This window comes from Schistocerca nitens, chromosome 2, assembly GCF_023898315.1.
Source record: "Schistocerca nitens isolate TAMUIC-IGC-003100 chromosome 2, iqSchNite1.1, whole genome shotgun sequence".
In the NCBI taxonomy this organism is placed as follows: Eukaryota; Metazoa; Arthropoda; class Insecta; order Orthoptera; family Acrididae; genus Schistocerca; species Schistocerca nitens.
In genome coordinates, this window is record NC_064615.1 from 1,093,185,609 (window position 1) to 1,093,204,930 (window position 19,322).

At 40.2% G+C, this 19,322-nt stretch overlaps 1 protein-coding gene across 1 annotated transcript in view; it reads left to right on the top strand.

Moving 5' to 3' along the window:
• LOC126237488 (uncharacterized) overlaps positions 1-19,322 on the top strand; it is a 304,303-nt gene that overhangs the window by 64,642 nt on the left and 220,339 nt on the right. The window contains exons 4-5 of the mRNA XM_049947633.1: positions 11,643-11,755; positions 11,884-12,035. Of these exons, the coding sequence (XP_049803590.1) occupies positions 11,643-11,755; positions 11,884-12,035 (265 nt within the window). The remainder of the gene's footprint in view (positions 1-11,642; positions 11,756-11,883; positions 12,036-19,322) is intronic.

Genomic DNA, 19,322 nt, shown 5'->3' on the forward strand with positions numbered 1-19,322 from the left:
TTATTGTTGTTAGCTAATGAAGAGTATGTTCCATGATATGAAAGTGATGATGCTGAAGGTCAAAGATGGGAAGTTCATCCAGCCAACAGGAACACATATTGCAAGAATAACTATTGGTGACAGAATGCAACACTTTGAATTTGTCAATTTAAGAGAATGTAGTCACGATGTTAACCCCAGATGCTGTTGCTCACAGACATCACAGGAAATCATAGAATGTGGAAGATCAGAGGTACAGATTCCCACAAATATGCAGAACAAAGATTTCTGTGGGTCACTGTGTGCCATTGAAGACGTAGTTATCCCACCATTATCAAGGAGGCAGGTTCCAGTTGTCTGTGAAACTTTTCTCGATTGCAAAAAGCTACACAAGCTCACAAAAGAAATCTACATGCCAGCAATGATCATAAGCATTGTGGGTGCTCAAGCAGTAGTGTCATCAGTGAAGAAACATGCTCTGCTAAGCTACACACAAGGCATAGGAGGAAGCTGCTGTTGAACTACCAATATGGTCTGGCCTGCTCAAGTAACAAGGCTGGCAAGTAAAAGCCATTCTTTGTCAGTTTTCAGATGCTTTTAAATCTGTAGTAGAGAAAAGACACACCAAGCAGTTCTTGATAAAACACTTTATCAATATTGAGCATAATCCACCAGTTAGCCAGAGATCATACCAATGTCACTTGGTGAATGGTGGATAGTCTGCGAGGATGTGCAGTTTATGACATCACTGAACCTTCAGAGAATTGTTGGTCCTATCTGGTGATTCTTTTGAAGAAGAGGCAAGGCACATGTTATTTCTGCATGGACTACCACTGACTGAACAAAATCATGAAGAAAGATGTCTATACATTCCGTACATTGATTACACCCTGGACTGCTTGGAAAGAGCAAAGTACATCTCAACTATGGACATGCAGACAGGCTACCACAAGTCAAGGTTGATGAGGCTGATCAGGAAAATATTGCCTTCATAACTACTCATGGCCACTGTGAGTTTAAAGTTATGCCATATGGACTATGTAACTCTCCAGCCACCTTTGACTGTCTGATGGACCACCTCCTACAATGTCTTAAAAGGACTATTTGTCTTTGCTATCTGGACCATACTGTTATTTTTTTAAGAAAACTTGAAGGACGTGTGAGCCAACTGAGAACTGTGTCATAGTATGTTCATACTGCAGATCTCAACTTGCATCTGAAAAAAACAAAAACAAACAAAAAAATCCACCTGTGTCACACAAGAAATAATCTTAGGGCACCTAGTGAACAGTTATGGAGTCTGTCCTGACCCAGAGAAAATAAGAGTAGCCGCTGATTTTCTGATTCATGAGCACATTAGTGATGTTTCTCAGAATGTGCTTGTACTACTGCTGATTTATAAAGGACTTCTATACAAGGCACATCCCTCACAAGAACTACTGCAGAGAGATGCTAAATTTTCCTGGAACGAGGTCCAAGAAAGATCCACCCTTGTCCTTAAGGAGTCACTAACATTTTCTCAATTTCCCAGCACTGCATGACGAGAATGCTGAGGCAGAACTTCACACTGACATTAGTGGTTTTGGGGCAGGAGCAGTTCTAGTACAAACTGAGGAAGATGCTGAAAAGGTGAAAGCTTGTGTTTCCATATCACTGTCCAAGTCTCAGAAGACCTACTGCACAATCAAGAAATAGTGCCTTGCAGGTGCTTGGGCTGTCATCAAGTGCTGACCATATTTATTTGGCATATCATTCGACATTGTGATGGATCACCATTCTCTATACTGGATGACCAGCCTGAAGGACCCATTCTGGTCAACTGGGGAGATGATTAAAGTTTCAGGAGTATAATGTCACAGTGATTTACAAAAAAATATGCAAACACAAGGATGCTGACTGCCTTTTGAGGAATCCTGTGGCAGAATACAGCAGCATGGACAAAATCACAGTCATTGCTGCAGTAAAAGACATTGCTGCTGAACACTGTAGAGGCCTTGAAGAACGAGGGCCAACCAAAGACGGATTCCATTTAATAAACACCATTGTATAAGAAGAACTATAATTATCTGGTACCAATTGCAGCACCATTCCATCAAACTGAAATCAACCTGTTGTGGAGGTTCCTCAAGTCAACAAAACAGGAATCAGTGGATAAAATTTTACACTGACTACTCCACTTGATATGCTGTCACCAAAACTGTGCTGGCTCCTGAAGCTCCAGAAATTGCAACACCATGTGATCTATGATTGTGGGAAAGTTTTCCATTTGAGGCTAGTATCAGAGATAATTTCATGTTTTGACATCACCTTCCTGGATGACTGGTCTTGCAGAATGCTTTAATAAGACATTGGCAGATATACTCTGGATGTTGGCTTCTGTCGAGCAGAGAGGTTGGGATACAATACTGCCTGTCATGACATTCACATACAACACAATGGAGAAAGACACTACAGGATCCAATCCTTCCTGCTCCACACTCATGGGGCCTATGTGACAATGGATACACTGTTTCTGTTTCCGCTGAACAGAACTCAGGATGACTAAATGGATCAGCTTAGCACTGGGACTAAAGATGCGAGGCATCTGGCTGGCTCATCAACCATGGATGCCCAGAAGAAAGAGCAAAAGCACTACAGTGCCAAACATTGGCCAGCGAGTTACAACTAAGGGTACATGGTATGAAATTTTACATCTTTGGAAAGTGGAGCTACCAGAAAAGCTACTAAAGTGCTACTTCGGGATATACCATATTCTTCATTGTTTGTCAGATGCCACATATTAAGTTGAGCATTATGACTCTTCATCAGGAAGACAAAAGAACAGGGAATTGTCCACATTTTCTGTATGAAGCCCTACTACATTCCAGGGGTGCAAATTGACAGTGGGAGGTTCCAGAAAATTGAAGACCCACATGGCGATCATGTAGCTTTGATGGAAGGGGTTACCTTCGTTGTTTATCATAGTGAAGAGCATAGAACAACATTACCAGAGTGCAAGGAACTGCCATGTAGAGGGCCACTGACAAGATCTAGATCCAGGGTGGTGTAATTTGCTCCAGTGATACCTTCTGAAACAGTGGGTTGCTGTTGCTGCAGGAAAAGCAGCAATGCTGCAAACTGTGGCCTTGCGGCGCGGCACGTTACTTTTTTTTTTTTTTTAACCGCCCTGCCAGTGTCCAGCAATGTTCATTTGTCTAGCTAAAAGCTGTAGTAGAAAATACCAGACCACTACTGTCTATTGCAGGTTGCAACATACATAGAATTGTCTGGTAAACGGGATGTGGCTAGCTACTGAAATAAAAGTTTTAACTTGGCTATGTAAATTTTCAGGTGTATTTTTACGATAAAGATCACAGTTAATACTGCCAAGTCCATACTAAGTGGCAACACAATGTAAAGTTCACACGCACACCACAATCACACACGTAGCCAGTTTATGGTATTTACACCCGTTACTGAAGTTAATAGAGCTCACCGGATCATTTGGTTATGAAAATGCTCGCTCAAATGTTGTTCAGTCTGCTCTACACGTAACACCTGTTCTAGTCTTAGATCGCACAGCATGCCACCCGGTTTAAACTAACAGTCAAAAGCAATAATTTTGATATTCCGTCCGAAATTCCACACGACTGTCACTATACCGTTCACTTAAATACACCTTGTGCTACTTCACGAACTCGTAATTAGAATTTTTCTGCGATTTTACAGTGCTTTCGTCGGAGCTGCTTTCAATGAGATGTTACTAGTTCAAACCCTCAGCCCCGACCTCCCTAGACCACACCAAAGACTTTGTTCCCAGCATAGATTGGCGCGAGCCTGCGTTTTTCTGATTGGCTGATATCACAAACAGCAAATCAGAAACTGACTGCACATTTAATTATAGTAAATCCCCTGTATAGTTTAACTGGTACTTCGTGAATAAACAAAACAATTTTCATTTACTTCTGTTCTTCTTCACTCATACAACACTCACACTGCTAATTACTACACATATAAAACAATTATGATTATGCAAATACATTAAATATTAATCAAACATAACTTAACAACATTGTTTTGACTATGACTGCTGGCACTGTCCATCAAATGCTGACCTCTGCCGCCTACTAGTACAATTACGTGCAGCTCCGTAACTCAGGTCCATGTCAGCTGGTGACATCTGTCGATGACTCATGCCTATAACGATATCGTCCTAACAAGTGACAGGAGCAATGCGAAGGCGTAGTAGTGTGCAGTGTGCAGTGTTGCGTAGTGCTTAAAGTCATAGTCCCCCATGCTGCACAGTGTGAAGTGTGCAGTGTTGCGTAATGCTTAATGTCATACTCTTCCATGCTGCGACTCATCATTTTAAACCCGTTCAACAGAAATTATTTGTTTTTTAGTTTTTATCATTTTGGGAAAGTTCTTGAATTATATTATGTATTTTCTGGAATATTCAATGTTCGTATAAATGCCACATTCTGGGATATTCGGTGTTTGTATAAATAGCTGCACTCTCAGTCTAGTCAGTCAACCCTGTTTCTGCTTACATTAGATCCATAATAATAAAAGTGCTTTCAGTGCTAAGTGTTGTACTTCGCTGATGACCCTGCCTTTGAATTGGGACTTCATTGTTGTTTTGATGTGATAATATTTTATAACACATATTGAGCAGGTAAAGTAGTCTCCCATTCAAATCTCATGGTGTGGATTACTGAGAAAGATATCATCATTAGGAGAAACAAAACTGGTGTTCTATGGATTGGAACGTGATATGTTCGATTCCTGAATGTGGCAGGTACATTAGAAAATTTAAATAGGGAAGTATACAGGTTGAAGTTATGTACAGTAGGAAGTAGTGAAGTTCAGCAGTGGGAGGAACAGGACTTGTGGTCAGGTGACTTCTAAATACTGGGTTATAAATTATAAATACAAAGTCAAACAGGGGTAGTGCAAGAGTGGATTGGATAATGACTAAGAAAATAGGAATGTTGCTGCAATTGGTACCAGATACTTATAGTTCCTTTTATACAATGTTCTGTTTATTAAATGGAATCCTTCTTTGGTTGACCCTCATTCTTCAAGGCTTCTACAGTGTTCAGCAGCAATGTCTTTGACTGCAGCAATGATTGTGATTTTGTCCCTGCTGCTATATTCTGCCAAAGGATTCCTCAAAAGGTGGTTAACATCCATGTGTTTGCATCTTTATTTGTAAGTCACTGTGACATTATACTCCTGAAATTTTAGTCATCATCTCCCCAGTTGACCAGAATGGGTCTTTCAGGTTAGTCATCCAGTATGGAGAATTGTGGAAAAGTTTTCCATTTGAGACTAGTATCAGTATGCGGGCAAGCTACAGTGAACAGCATAGAGAACTCATTATTGTGGCCAAGATAGACACGAAGCCTACACCTACCACAGTAGTACAAGTTTATATGCCAACTAGCTCCGCAGATGACGAAGAGATTGATGAAATGTATGATGAGATAAAAGAAATTGTTCAGATAGTGAAGGGAGATGAAAATTTAGTAGTCATGGGTGACTGGAATTCAGTAGTAGGAACAGGAAGAGAAGGAAACGTAGAAGGTGAATATGGAATGGGGGTAAGAAATGAATAAGGAAGCTGCCTGATAGAATTTTGCACAGAGCAGAACTTAATCATAGCTAACACTTGTTTCAAGAATCATAAAAGAAGTTTGTCTACATGGAAGACGCCTGGAGATACTGGAAGGTTTCAGATAGATTATATAATGGTAAGACAGATATTTAGGAACCAGGTTTTAAATTGTAAGACATTTCCAGGGGCAGATGTGGACTCTGACCACAGTCTATTGGTTATGACCTGTAGATTAGAATTGAAGAAACTGCAAAAAGTTGGGAATTTAAGGAGATGGGACCTGGATAAACTGAAAGAACCAGAGGTTGTACAGAGTACAGGGAGAGCATAAGGGAACAATTGACAGGAATGGGGGAAAGAAATACAGTAGAAGAAGAATGGGTAGCTTGCGGGATGAAGTAGTGAAGGCAGCAGAGGAACAAGTAGGTAAAAAGACGAGGGCGGGTAGAAATCCTTGGGCAACAGAAGATATATTGAATTTAATTGATGAAAGGAGAAAGTATAAAAATGCAGCAAATGAAGCAGGCAAAAAGGAATACAAACGTCTCAAAAATGAGATCGACAGGAAGTGCAAAATGGCTAAGCAGGGATGGCTAGAGGACAATTGTAAGGATGTAGAGGCTTATCTCACTAGGGGGAAGATAGAAACTGCCTACAGGAAAATTAAAGAGATGTTTGGAGATAAGAAAACCACTTGTATGAACATCAAGAGCTCAGATGGAAACCCAGTTCTAAGCAAAGAAGGGAAAGCAGAAAGGTGGAAGGAGTATATAGAAAGTCTATACAAGGGCGATGTACTTGAGGATAATATTATGGAAATGGAGGAGGATGTAGATGAAGATGAAATGGGAGATACGATACTGCGTGAAGAGTTTGACAGAGCACTGAAAGACCCGAGTCAAAACAAGGCCCCCGGAGTAGACAACATTCCATTGGAACTACTGATGGCCTTGGGAGAGCCAGTCCTGACAAAACTCTACCATCTGGTGAGCAAGATGTATGAAACAGGCGAAATACCCTCAGACTTCAAGAAGAATATAATAATTCCAATCCCAAAGAAAGCAGGTGTTGACAGATGTGAAAATTACCGAACTACCAGTTTAATAAGCCATGGCTGCAAAATACTAACACGAATTCTTTAGCTTACCCGCACTCCTATTTTTTTATTCATTATTATACCTACTTCTGCATCACCCCTGTTTGATTTTGTATTTAGAACCCTGTATTCACCTGACCAGAAGTCTTGTTCCTCCTGCCACCGAACTTCACTAATTCCCACTATATCTAACTTCAACATATCCATTTCCCTTTTTAAATTTTCTAACCTACCTGCCCGATTAAGGGAGCTGACATTCCACGCTCCGATCCATAGAATGCCAGTTTTCTTTCTCCTGATAACTGTGTCCTCCTGAGTAGTCCCTGCCCAGAGATCCAAATGGGGGACTATTTTACCTCCGGAATATTTTACCCAAGGGGCCGCCACCATCATTTAACCATACAGCAAAGCTGCATGCCCTCGGGAAAAGTAACGGCTGTAGTTTCCCCTTGCTTTCAGCCGTTCGCATTACCAGCACAGAATGGCTGTTTTGGTTAGTGTTACAAGGACATATCAGTCAATCATCCAGACTGTTGCCCCTTGCCCCTGCAACTACTGAAAAGGCTGCTGCCCTTCTTCAGGAACTACACGTTGGTCTGGCCTCTCAACAGATACCCTTCCATTGTAGTTGCACCTACGGTATAGCTATCTGTATCGCTGCGGCACGCAAGCCTTCCCACCAACGGTAAGGTCCATGGTTCATGTGGGGCACCAATTTGGTGTACAGTTTTATTCTGCCAGGAAGTTTCAGAATTTTCACTGCCCGATTATTTGTTCTGAGCCAAAATTGCTTTGTTGAGTGAGGAGAGAGAAGATCAGTGGAAATAACATCACATTACTTGCTAAGTTACATTTAGAGAAGATAATCACATTTAGTATTTAGAAGTATGGTGATAGTTAATTGTCAAGACAATATACAAATTAATTTTTGTAAGAGGTGGTTGTATTTTGTTAATAATATATACTTTGAGTTTTCCTCATTCATGAGGGTTCTTGTTCTTGGTGGGTATTACAGAACAGATGAAACATATAATTTCATGAATCACACGTAAAGTACTATTACCTGCTGGGGCACTGGTTTCACTCTGCTGAAATATCACATTCATGAAGATTGCCACATTTGCTTTTGAAATTCATATAATGTATTGCATAAATTTAGTTCTGCACACATTTTATTGTTTTTCCACGCAAGGTTCACAGCCTTTGTTCCCAAAAGCAATGCTATATATGTGTTTATTTAGTACTATTAGGGTGCATTTACACGTGTGAACTTTTTGGATAATCATCTTACAGTCTTCACACACACAACAAGAACATGATGGGTGTCCAGCACATTTTTTGCTAATGGCTAGAAATGAGTTGCAGAGACAATTCCCAAATCATTGGATTGAATGTGGAGGAGATGTGTCGTGGCCGGCTCATTCACCAGACTTGACACCTCTTGATTTTTTCTTGTGGGGATTTGTAAAAGACATTGTTTATAAAGATGTTCCAACTATACTTGAAGATATACAAGAGAGAATTGTCAGAGCATGTGCTTTGATAAGTACCGAAGTGATAAGGAATACCACTTAATCCCCGATAAGAAGATTGCACCACTGCACTGATACCAATGGTCATAACTTTGAACACCATCTGTAAACGTACGCTCATGCCACCTTTCTGACCTTCGTTGACCTCCAAAGACCTTACTGTTACACATCATTGGATTCATCTCAATAGCTTCTATCAGAAACTATCAAACTATAGCATCCCATTAAAAAAAAAAAAGAAAAAGTTGACCTTCATATCTCTTGACACAGCCCCACCCAGCAACAAAAAACCGTCATATTATGGCCCTCGTTGTCCCATGCAACATTTGTCCCACAAACATTTCAGCTATTATCACACTTTCAGAGTTATTCTATGTGGCAATAGTTAGTGAAGGAGTGTATTTATATATATATGAAATTGTTCAGATAGTTAAAGGAGATGAAAATTAATTGTGATGGGGTACTGCAATTTGATAGTACGAAAAGGAAGAGAAGGAAAAACAATATGTGAATATGAAATGGGGGAAAGGAATGAAAGAGGATGCCAGCTGGTAGAATGTTCCACAGAGCATAATTTAATTATCTCTAACACTTGGTTTAAGATAAGGTAAGGTCTTATGGGACCTAACTACTGAGGTCATTGGTCACTTGGTTTAAGAATGATAAAAAGGGGGTTGTATGGGTGGAAGAGACCTGAAGGCACTGGAGGTTTCAGATCGATTGTGTAATGGTAGGACAAAAATTTAGTAACCAGATTTTAAATTTTAAGGCATTTCCAGGGGCGGAAGTGGACTCTGACCACAATTTATTGGTTGTGAACTGTAGATTAAAACTGAAGAAATTGCAAAAAGGTAGGAAATTAAGGAGATGGGACCTGGATAAGCTGAAAGAACCAGTGGTTGTTGAGAGTTTCAGATGGAGCAATAGGTAACAGATGACTAAAACAGGGGAAAGGAATACAGCAGAAGACAAATGGGTAACTTTAAGAAATGAAATAGTGAAGGCAGCAGGGGTAAAAAGACAAGGACTAGTGGAAATCCTTGGATAACACAAGAGACATTGAACTTGATTGATGAAAGGAGAAAACTTAAAAATTCAGCAAATGAAGCAGGCGAAAGGGAATACAAAGGTTTAAAAAATGAGATTAACAGGAAGTGCAAAATGGTTAAGCAGGAACAGCTGGACAACAAATGGCAGGATTTAGAAGGGTATTTGACTCGGGGAAACTTAGATGCCACCTGCAGGAAAATAGAAGCAGTTGTATGATATCAAGAGCTCAGATGAAAAACTAGTCTTAAAGAAAGAAGGAAAAACTGAAAGGTGGAAGGAGTATATAGAGGGTGTATACAAGAGAGATAAAATTGAAGACAATGATGTAGAGAGGGGAGTGGACATACATGAAGACGAGCTGAGAGATATGATACTGTGAGAAGAATTTGACAGTGCTCTGCAAGATCTAAGTCAAAACAAGGCCCCAGGGGCAGAGATCCAAGTCAAAACAAGGCCCCAGGGGCAGATGTATTTTGTCAGAATTACTGATAGCCTTGGGAGAACAAGCCATGACAAAACTCTTCCACCTCATGTGTGAGATGTTTGAGACAGATGAAATACCCTCAGACTCTTAGGAGAATGTGGTAATTCCAATTCCAAAAATGGAAAAACTGGTAGAAGCCGACTCAGGGAAGATCAGTTTGGATTCCAGATTCATGTATGAACAGGCAAGGGAATACTGACCCAACAACTTATCTTAGAAGGTAGGTTAAGGAAAGGCAAACCTATGTTTATAGCATTTGTAGACTTAGAAAAAGCTTTTGACAATGTTGATTGGAATACTCTCTTTGAAACTCTGAAGGTAGCAGAGGTAAAACACAGGGAGTGAAGGACTATTTACTTGTACAGAAACTAGATGACAGTTATAAGTTTCAAGGGGCCTGAAAGGAAGCAGTTGTTGAGAAGGGAGCAAGACAGTGTTGTAGCCTGTCCCCAATGTTATTCAATCTGTACATTGAACAAGCAGTAAAGGAAGCCAAAGAAAAATCTGGAGTAGGAATTAAAGTTCAGGGAGAAGAAATAAAAACTTTGAGGTTTGCTAATGACATTGTAATTCTGTCAGAGACGACAAAGGACTTGGAAGAACACTTGAATGGAATGTACAGTGTCTTCAAAGGAGGATATAAGATGAACATTGACAAAAGCAAAACAAGGATAAAGGAAAAAAGATGAATTAAATCTGCTGATGCTAAAGGGAATTAGATTAGGAAATGAGACACTTAAAGCAGTAAATGAGTTTTGTTATTTGGGCAGCAAAATAACTGATGATGGCGAAAGTAGAGAGGATATAAAATGTAGATTGGCAACGGCAAGAAAAGCATTTCTGAAGAATAGTCATTTGTTGACATCAAATGTAGATTTAAGTGTTAGGAAGTCTTTTCTGAAGATATTTGTTTGGATTGAAGCCGTGTATGGAAGTGAAACATGGATGATAAATAATTCAGGCAAAAAGGAAAAAAAGCTTTCAAAATGTGGGACTAGAGAAGTCTGTTGAAGATTAGATGGGTAGATTACGTAACTGATGAGGGGGTACTGAATAGAGTTGGAGAGATAAGAAATTTGTGGCACAACTTGACTAGGAGAAGGGATTGGTTGATAGGACACATTCTGAGACACCAAGGGGTCACCAATTTAGTATTGGAGGGAAATGTGGGAGGTGGGGGGGGGGGGCGTAAAGGTAATAGAGGGAGACCAAGATATGAATACATTAAGCAGACTGAGAATGATGTAGTTATTCAGAGATGAAGAGGCTCACACAGGATAATAGAGCAGCACGGAGAACTGCATCAAACCAGTCTTTGGACTGAAGACCACAGTAACAGTGAAATCAATTAAATGTATGTGATTGTAAAATACAGTTATGTAAGCCATACACTAAACAAATAAATAACACCTGAGAAGCTGTAGACAGTCATTTCATTCCACTTTATAGGTAGTGTAATTGACCTACCGCAAACAAGGCAATTCATGATAATCCACCACAAATTTCTCATCATAAAAGTGAATTAGAGTTGGAAAAGTCTTATGCAGAGTAGTTTATGGAGAATAAAAGGGAACTAATAAATTAGTTTTTAATTCTATTGTGCTCTGTCTATGCAAGGGGATTTACAAGAAATGAGAGCACAATGGTAAGAATTGCCAAATTATAAATATTTCCTCAGCTTGACAAGAATATTTATTTTATAAGACGGATGAAATATTTTTGTACATTGCATCTGAAATCTAGATACTTTCTGTAACATCTACTGTCACTGTGAGTAGATCAATAAATATTGAACAATATTGGATTTATCAGTAGACATCATGATTTACATTTGTTGAACAATAAATATTGAACAATATTGGATTTATCAGAAGACATCATGATTTACATTTGTTGAACTTTTAGATACCACAGATCTCATCAGGAAGAGCGTCAGAAAGCAGAGCCAAGCAATTCATCCCAGTATAGTGCTCCTCTTAATCTTCAGAAGAAGCAACTATCTGTCTCACTAAGAAAAAGTAAGAAACAGAAATTTCACTCTTCTCTTTTGTTTACGTAACATACGCCCTATCTTAGTGTAAAAAATATGATACAGTACATGTTTTATAATTTTATATACTCTCGCCCTTCTTATTGCATTTGCAAGAGCGCCTGGCAAAAAGAAAATCCACTACAGCAAAAACTGGACAATTCAGTGGGGAGATCAGGCTCTTCAACAAACAAAATGATGGTCCAGCAGTGGCGTCATTGCAGTCAAATGCTTGGAATACAGTACCAAACGTTTCTTCGAACATTTTTGTAAGTTAACATTTTTGCAGTTATTTTTATTATATCCTGATATCACACAATTTCCTTAATCTTTACCTGTGATCATCAAAATGTATGAAAGTAAGATCTCTGCTTAATACAAAGATGACATGTTGAGATGCAGACAAGCACAACAAAAAGGCTGTTACTACTATATGAAAAGACTGTTGGAATTCCAACATGGAGTTTCCATTGTATAAAAGTAAGATCTGCTAGTTGTGTATGAAAATGAGTCAAAGTTTTTGACCTAAATCATGCAGAGAAGCTATTAAGATTTATTTTTGAATCCTTATTTTGTTTTTAATGTAACTTCTCAAGTAGTGTTACTGATGAAACCTAAAGCCAAAATATGTTCAAGTGATAATTTGCTATATGAAGTGAAAATGTAAATGCTATCACTCACTTTTGGATGTTTTAATTGCCATTTGTCACAGAGAAATATGCTCATGAGCCAAAACATAATGACCACCACCCACTGCAATGCTGGTTTTGGACTGATGTTATTGCTGGCATGTGACAAGGCAAAAAAAGAATGTAAGCAGAGCAGACATGGACGGGGGATTATCCTAGTGAAGATATGGGCTGCAAATGGGGAGATCTGCTGAGATAACTGAATCTGACAAAGGGCAGATTATTATTAAGCAGAGCCTATGAAGGAGTATCTTTGCCGGCTGCGGTGGCCGAGCGGTTCTGGCGCTTCAGTTCAGAACCGTGTGACTGCTACAGTCGCAGGTTCAAATCCTGCCTCGGGCATGGATGTGTGTGATGTCCTTAGGTTAGTTAGATTTAAGTAGTTCTAAGTTCTAAGGGACTGATGACCTCAGATGTTAGGTCCCATAGTGCTCAAAAACATTTGAACCATTTTTGGAGTAGCCTATCTCTTAAATGGCGAAGCTGGTCAAACTGTCACATGCTATTGTTGTGAGTATCTGTGGAAAGAGGTAGGACGACAGTGAAACAACCACTAGGCACTAAATGGTTGGATGTCCATGACACTTTACAGAACATGGGGTTTGGAGGCTTGTCTGCTCTGTAGAGTAGGTCCGATGGTGATCTGTGACATCTATGGCTCAAAAGCACAATGCTGGTGCACACACAAGTGTTTCATAGCACAACATTCATCATACATTGTTGAACATGGAGCTCTTCAGCAGACCGCCACTACATGTTCCCATGTTGACCCAATGACATCATCAATTACAATTGCAGTGGGGATGGGACCAACGGGATTCGACCATTGATCAATGGAAACGTGTTGGATCTTTGGGTGGATCATGTATTTGCTACACTACGTGGATCATCATCTCCACAAGCGCCATCATTGAGCTGAATGGTGGCTCAAAATGTATGGCATGCCACAGACGCAGCTTGGTGGAAGCAGTAATATCCTGTGGGAGACATTCTCCTGTGCTTGCATGGGACATGTAGTAATCGAAGACACACTAACAGGTATGAACCAGCTGCAGCCCTTCATGCTTGATTCATCTTTCGGACTTTGTCTATGTCTCAGAGCCAGAACAATGCTACATTGGTTTGAGGAGCATTATAGTGAACTCACACTGATATCTCAGTGACAGAATTCATCTGATACATCATGTGGAAGCCATTTGGGTTGCTGTCGGGCACCATCACTGCATATGCAAATCAATGTCCCATTGTTGACGTGAATTACATGACCTGTGTGTAAACATCTAATAGCACATACCTCAAAAAACCTACCAACTAACTGTCAGACCTCTGATACACAGAATCAACAACGAGTTTCGCTCCAAAGACAAATGAGCAGACTATTAAGAAAGTGGTCATAATGTTTTGGCTCTTCAGTGTACAATGTACTCCAATGAAGATATGAAGGAAGATTAAGGTTTAAGGTTTAATTATGAGCAAAAAGAATTAAAATCTTGGATGTCTGACTGCACTGGGGAGGGGGAACAGAGGAGTAGTGGCAAAAAGATTTTTTTATGCAAAGACTGTAGTAAAAAGTGGCATACTTATGTCAGTGTGAGTAATTTATGTATTCTTCAATTCTATAGAAACTGTGATCTTTTAGAAATAGTGCAAAATATAAGTAATTTGGAATTATTAACATATCTGTGGAACTAGAAACATAATACTCTTGCATACTGAGGAACGTTTCAGATGCTAATCAGTTTATCTTTATAACTCTTGTATTGAAAATACATTTATATACAGATATGCAATGTAAGTTTTATATTCAGCAGTAACCTTGGAGAACTATGCAGTAATGTTCTAAATTATTATTTATCTGAGATTGTTTATCACAATCAAGTTCAGTACAGTATGAGGGAACAAATAACTGCAATAATATTTCTGCGTGAACTTGAAATTTTTATCTAAAATACTAGCTTTTTACTGGCTTCACCTGCCAAACTTTTGTTGTGTCCATTGCACACATCTTGTCCTCCTCCCTCACTCTGTCCTTCCCCTTCCCTACCTTTCTCTGGCCATCTCCTCCTTCCCCTCTCTCTGACTGTCTCCTCCTCCTCTTTCTGTCAACCTACTCCAACTCCCTCTGTTTGCCAATCTCCTCCTCCCCCCTTCCTGCTAAGCAGTGCTGTTAGTATGTAAACTGCCTGGAAGGTATTCTAATACTATGTGCACAATACACTGGGCCTGCAGGGCAGCTGAGATGTCAGGTGTTACCAGTCCTTTTCACCCCCCATCTAAAGCCCAGAGGGAGTTGAGTATGGTATACACTGCAGAGTACTGAAAATAATTTAAAAATTTTGACATCAGAAGCAATCATTTTAAACCACACATGTCTTTGAATTTCATTTTTATTCTGTTTACTCTACATCTACATACAAATTCTGTAACCCACTGTGAAGTAGTGGGTGCAAGATGTTAGGATTCCTTCCTGCTCCGATTGCTTAGGGAGTGCAGGATGAATCCTTAAACGCCTCTATGCAGTGTGTGTATTATAATTAGTGTAATCTTGTCTTCACTGTCCCTATGGTAGCAGTATGTAGAGGGCTGAATTATATTTTTAGATTCTTCGGTTAATGCTGGTTCTTAAGATTATGTAAGTAGGCCTTTAGAGATAGTTGGCACTTATTTTCATACTTCTAATATATATATATATATATATATATATATATATATATATATATATATATATATATATATATATATATATATATATATCCAAAAAGAAAGATGATGAGACTTACCAAACAAAAGCGCTGGCAGGTCGATAGACACACAAACAAACACAAATATACACACAAAATTCAAGCTTTCGCAACAAACTGTTGCCTCATCAGGAAAGAGGGAAGGAGAGGGAAAGACGAAAGGATGTGGGTTTTAAGGGAGAGGGTAAGGAGTCATTCCAATCCCGGGAGCGGAAAGACTTACCTTAGGGGGAAAAAAGGACAGGTATACACTCGCACACACACACATATCCATCCACACATACAGACACAAGCAGACATATTTAAAGACAAAGAGTTTGGGCAGAGATGTCAGTCGAGGTGGAAGAGTAGAGGCAAAGAAGTTGTTGAGAGACAGGTGAGGTATGAGTGGCGGCAACTTGAAATTAGAAATTGAAATTAGCGGAGATTGAGGCCTGGCGGATAACGAGAAGAGAGGATATACTGAAGGGCAAGTTCCCATCTCCGGAGTTCGGATAGGTTGGTGTTGGTGGGAAGTATCCAGATAACCCGGACGGTGTAACACTGTGCCAAGATGTGCTGGCTGTGCACCAAGGCATGTTTAGCCACAGGGTGATCCTGTCCAGTACCTCCATTATGACAGCTGCCACCCATTCCACATCAAACGGTCCCTTCCCTACAGCCTAGGTCTTCGTGGCAAACGAATCTGCTCCAGTCCGGAATCCCTGAAACATTACACCAACAACCTGACAACAGCTTTCTCATCCCGCAACTACCCTCCCGGCCTGGTACAGAAGCAAATAACCAGAGCCACTTCCTCATCCCCTCAAACCCAGAATCCCCCACAGAAGAACCACAAAAGTGCCCCACTTGTGACAGGATACTTTCCGGGACTGGACCAGACTCTGAATGTGGCTCTCCAGCAGGGATACGACTTCCTCAAATCCTGCCCTGAAATGAGATCCATCCTTCATGAAATCCTCCCCACTCCGCCAAGAGTGTCTTTCCGCCGTCCACCTAACCTTCGTAACCTGTTAGTTCATCCCTATGAAATCCCCAAACCACCTTCCCTACCCTCTGGCTCCTATCCTTGTAACCGCCCCCGGTGCAAAACCTGTCCCATGCACCCTCCCACCACCACCTACTCCAGTCCTGTAACCCGGAAGGTGTACACGATCAAAGGCAGAGCCACGTGTGAAAGCACCCACGTGATTTACCAACTGACCTGCCTACACTGTGATGCATTCTATGTGGGAATGACCAGCAACAAACTGTCCATTCGCATGAATGGACACAGGCAGACAGTGTTTGTTGGTAATGCGGAAAGACTTACCTTAGGGGGAAAAAAGGACAGGTATACACTCTCACACACACACATATCCATCCGCACATACACAGACACAAGCAGACATTGTCTGCTGATATGGTTGCACTGTTGGTCAAAGGATGGCATTAATGTATCGCACAGCCGTTATGGCGCCTTCCATGACCACCAGCTGCGTGCATCGACCCCACATAATTCCACCCCAAAACAGCAGGGAACCTTCACCTTGCTGCACTGGCTGGACAATGTGTCTAAGGCAGTCAGCCTGACCGGGTTGCCTCCAAACACATTTCCAACATTTTTCTGGTTGAAGGCGTATGCAACACTTTTATCAGTGAAGAGAATATAATGCCATTCATGAGCGGTTCATTCAGCATGTTGTTGGGCCCATCTCTACTGTGCTGCATGGTGTTGTGGTTGCAAAGATGGACCTCCCCATGGACGTTGGGAGTGAATTTTCGCATCTTGCAGCCTATTGCACACGGTTTGAGTCATAACACAATGTCCTGTGGCTGCACAAAAAGCATTATTCAACATGGTGGTGCTGCTGTCAGGGTTCCTCCGAGCAATAATCCGTAGGTAGTGCTCATCCACTGCAGTTGTAGCCCTTGGGCAGCCAGAGCGAGGCATGTCATCCACAGTTCCCGTCTCTCTGTATGTCCTCCATGTCTTAACAACTACACTTTTGTTCACTCTGAGACGTCTGGACACTTCTCTTGTTGAGAGCCCTTCCTGACACAAAGTAACAATGCAGATGCGGTTGAACCGTGGTATTGACCATCTAGGCATGGTTGAACTACAGACAACATGAGCTGTGTACCTCCTTCCAGGTGGAATGACTGGAACTGATCGGCTGTGGGACCCCCTCCATCTAATAGGTGCTCTAATAGGTGCTGCTCATGCATGGTTGTTTACATTTTTGGGCAGTTAGTGACATCTATTAACAGTCAAAGGGACTGTGTCTGTTATACAACATCCACAGTCAAGATCTGTCTTCAGGAGTTCTGGGAATTGGGGTGATGCAAAACTTTTTTTGATGTGTGTATTACAGAAGTTGTATACCACTTATTCTTTTTGTAATGTCCCTCGCCAGGCCACATTACAGTTTTTCCTAGATGATACAAGTTAACGAGATCCCAGTTTGCCCACATTTGTTTCCTGTGCTGTTCCTTCCTCGTTTTGCTAGTTTTTAATTTTGGCTTTCTGTGAAAACCAAGGTGCTCATGGAGTTTGTTTTTTTAAATGGAATGCGTTTATGGATATCCTCCACTTTAGCCCCCCTTCTTGCAGGTCATTTTCTACCTCAGTGAACGACACCTTGGTTTTCATGCTGAAAAAGCAACAGAAGATCTGACTGCTTAACCTTGTAGGATTTATATGTGCAATGTGGCCATATAAAACAGTCCTAAAAATGTGTCTGCAATCTTGTCTACATGTGTATAGAGCTAATGGTTGTGTCGTCTCCTGAGTTTATCACTTAGTTTGAGTGGGCCTTAGATTTTCCTCAAAGTAAGTGATTTCTCTTAACTACAGAAGCTGAGCACTTTATTAATGCAAATGGTTAATTTTTCTTAAATTTTTCACATTTTCAGGAAGTTTTGGAAAATGAATTTTGGAATTTTTAGCTCTCAATGTTTTATAACAAGTGCTGTATTTGCCTTTATGTGTCTGCGTAAATTTCTTTTAGAATATAAAAAGAAAATGGTGGAGATTGGTAAGTTTATATATCTTTTAAATGATATTATTTGATGCATACATTCTTTTTCCACTTTTAAGGCTTTTGAGAATTGAATAGAAGTTGTCCAATTGAGCAGAAATTTTATGCTGGCTAAGCATGAAAATTTTACCTTTTTAAAATTTTTAAGATATTATGTGATCTGAGGTTTTCCTGGTGAATGTGCTGTATCCAAGGTTCTTGGGTGTCCATCCAGATCTGATCCTCGAAGTTCCGCGATATTTCAGGGAATAACCGTTCCACCACCTGATGATGGCGGAATGGTTATTCACCAAAATATCATGGAACTTCGATGATCGGATCCGGCTGGACACCCAAGAACCTTATTAAGATATATTCTCTTCTTCAACTGCTGGACAAGATAATCCTGGATTGGAGGGGGAAAGAAAATATTCTTTTGAATGGTGATGATCTAGTAATATTACATCTACTTCAAGTTGTAGTTCTTCAGACAATATAAAAGCCTGCATCTTGAAAGAGAAAAAAAGGTAATCAGGAATGATACACAGTTACTTTTCTTTGAAAAATTTACAAAGCAAGAAGAACATGAAAAAAATTGCGTATCAGTTGATAAATTTCTTCATCAGTTTGGCACAGACAGTGAAAATGTTCCCAGTGCAAGCAAAAATTAAAATCAAAAGTGAAGTACAGTATACTCCAAATTACTAGGGGTAATGTGGGCGAGAAGGTGGATGAATAAAAAAACAAGAATAATCAAGGTATTTTCAAACATGTATTGTTTGTTTGAAAATTTATCCAAGTTCTCTGCATAGGTACTGTAGGCCTGTATATTTTTTAAAGTAGTCTGTGATGTTGGTCTGCTGCTGAGAGGAGTTGACATTTTTTCACATGGCATTTTGAATTTTTGTTGCAGCGTTAATGTATTTGTACAGAAACCCCCTCAGCCCCATATAATCCAGAGGAATATCAACACATTGCTGTGTGATACGATGACTGACAAGATTATTGTCTTCATCCCCACTTTTACACTCACTGTTTTCATCATTGTTTTGTTGCAAAGCAGCAGTCACAATTTTGGTGTCAGGCACGCATTGGAAGCAGGGTTCGCATGTGTTGATCTCCATCCA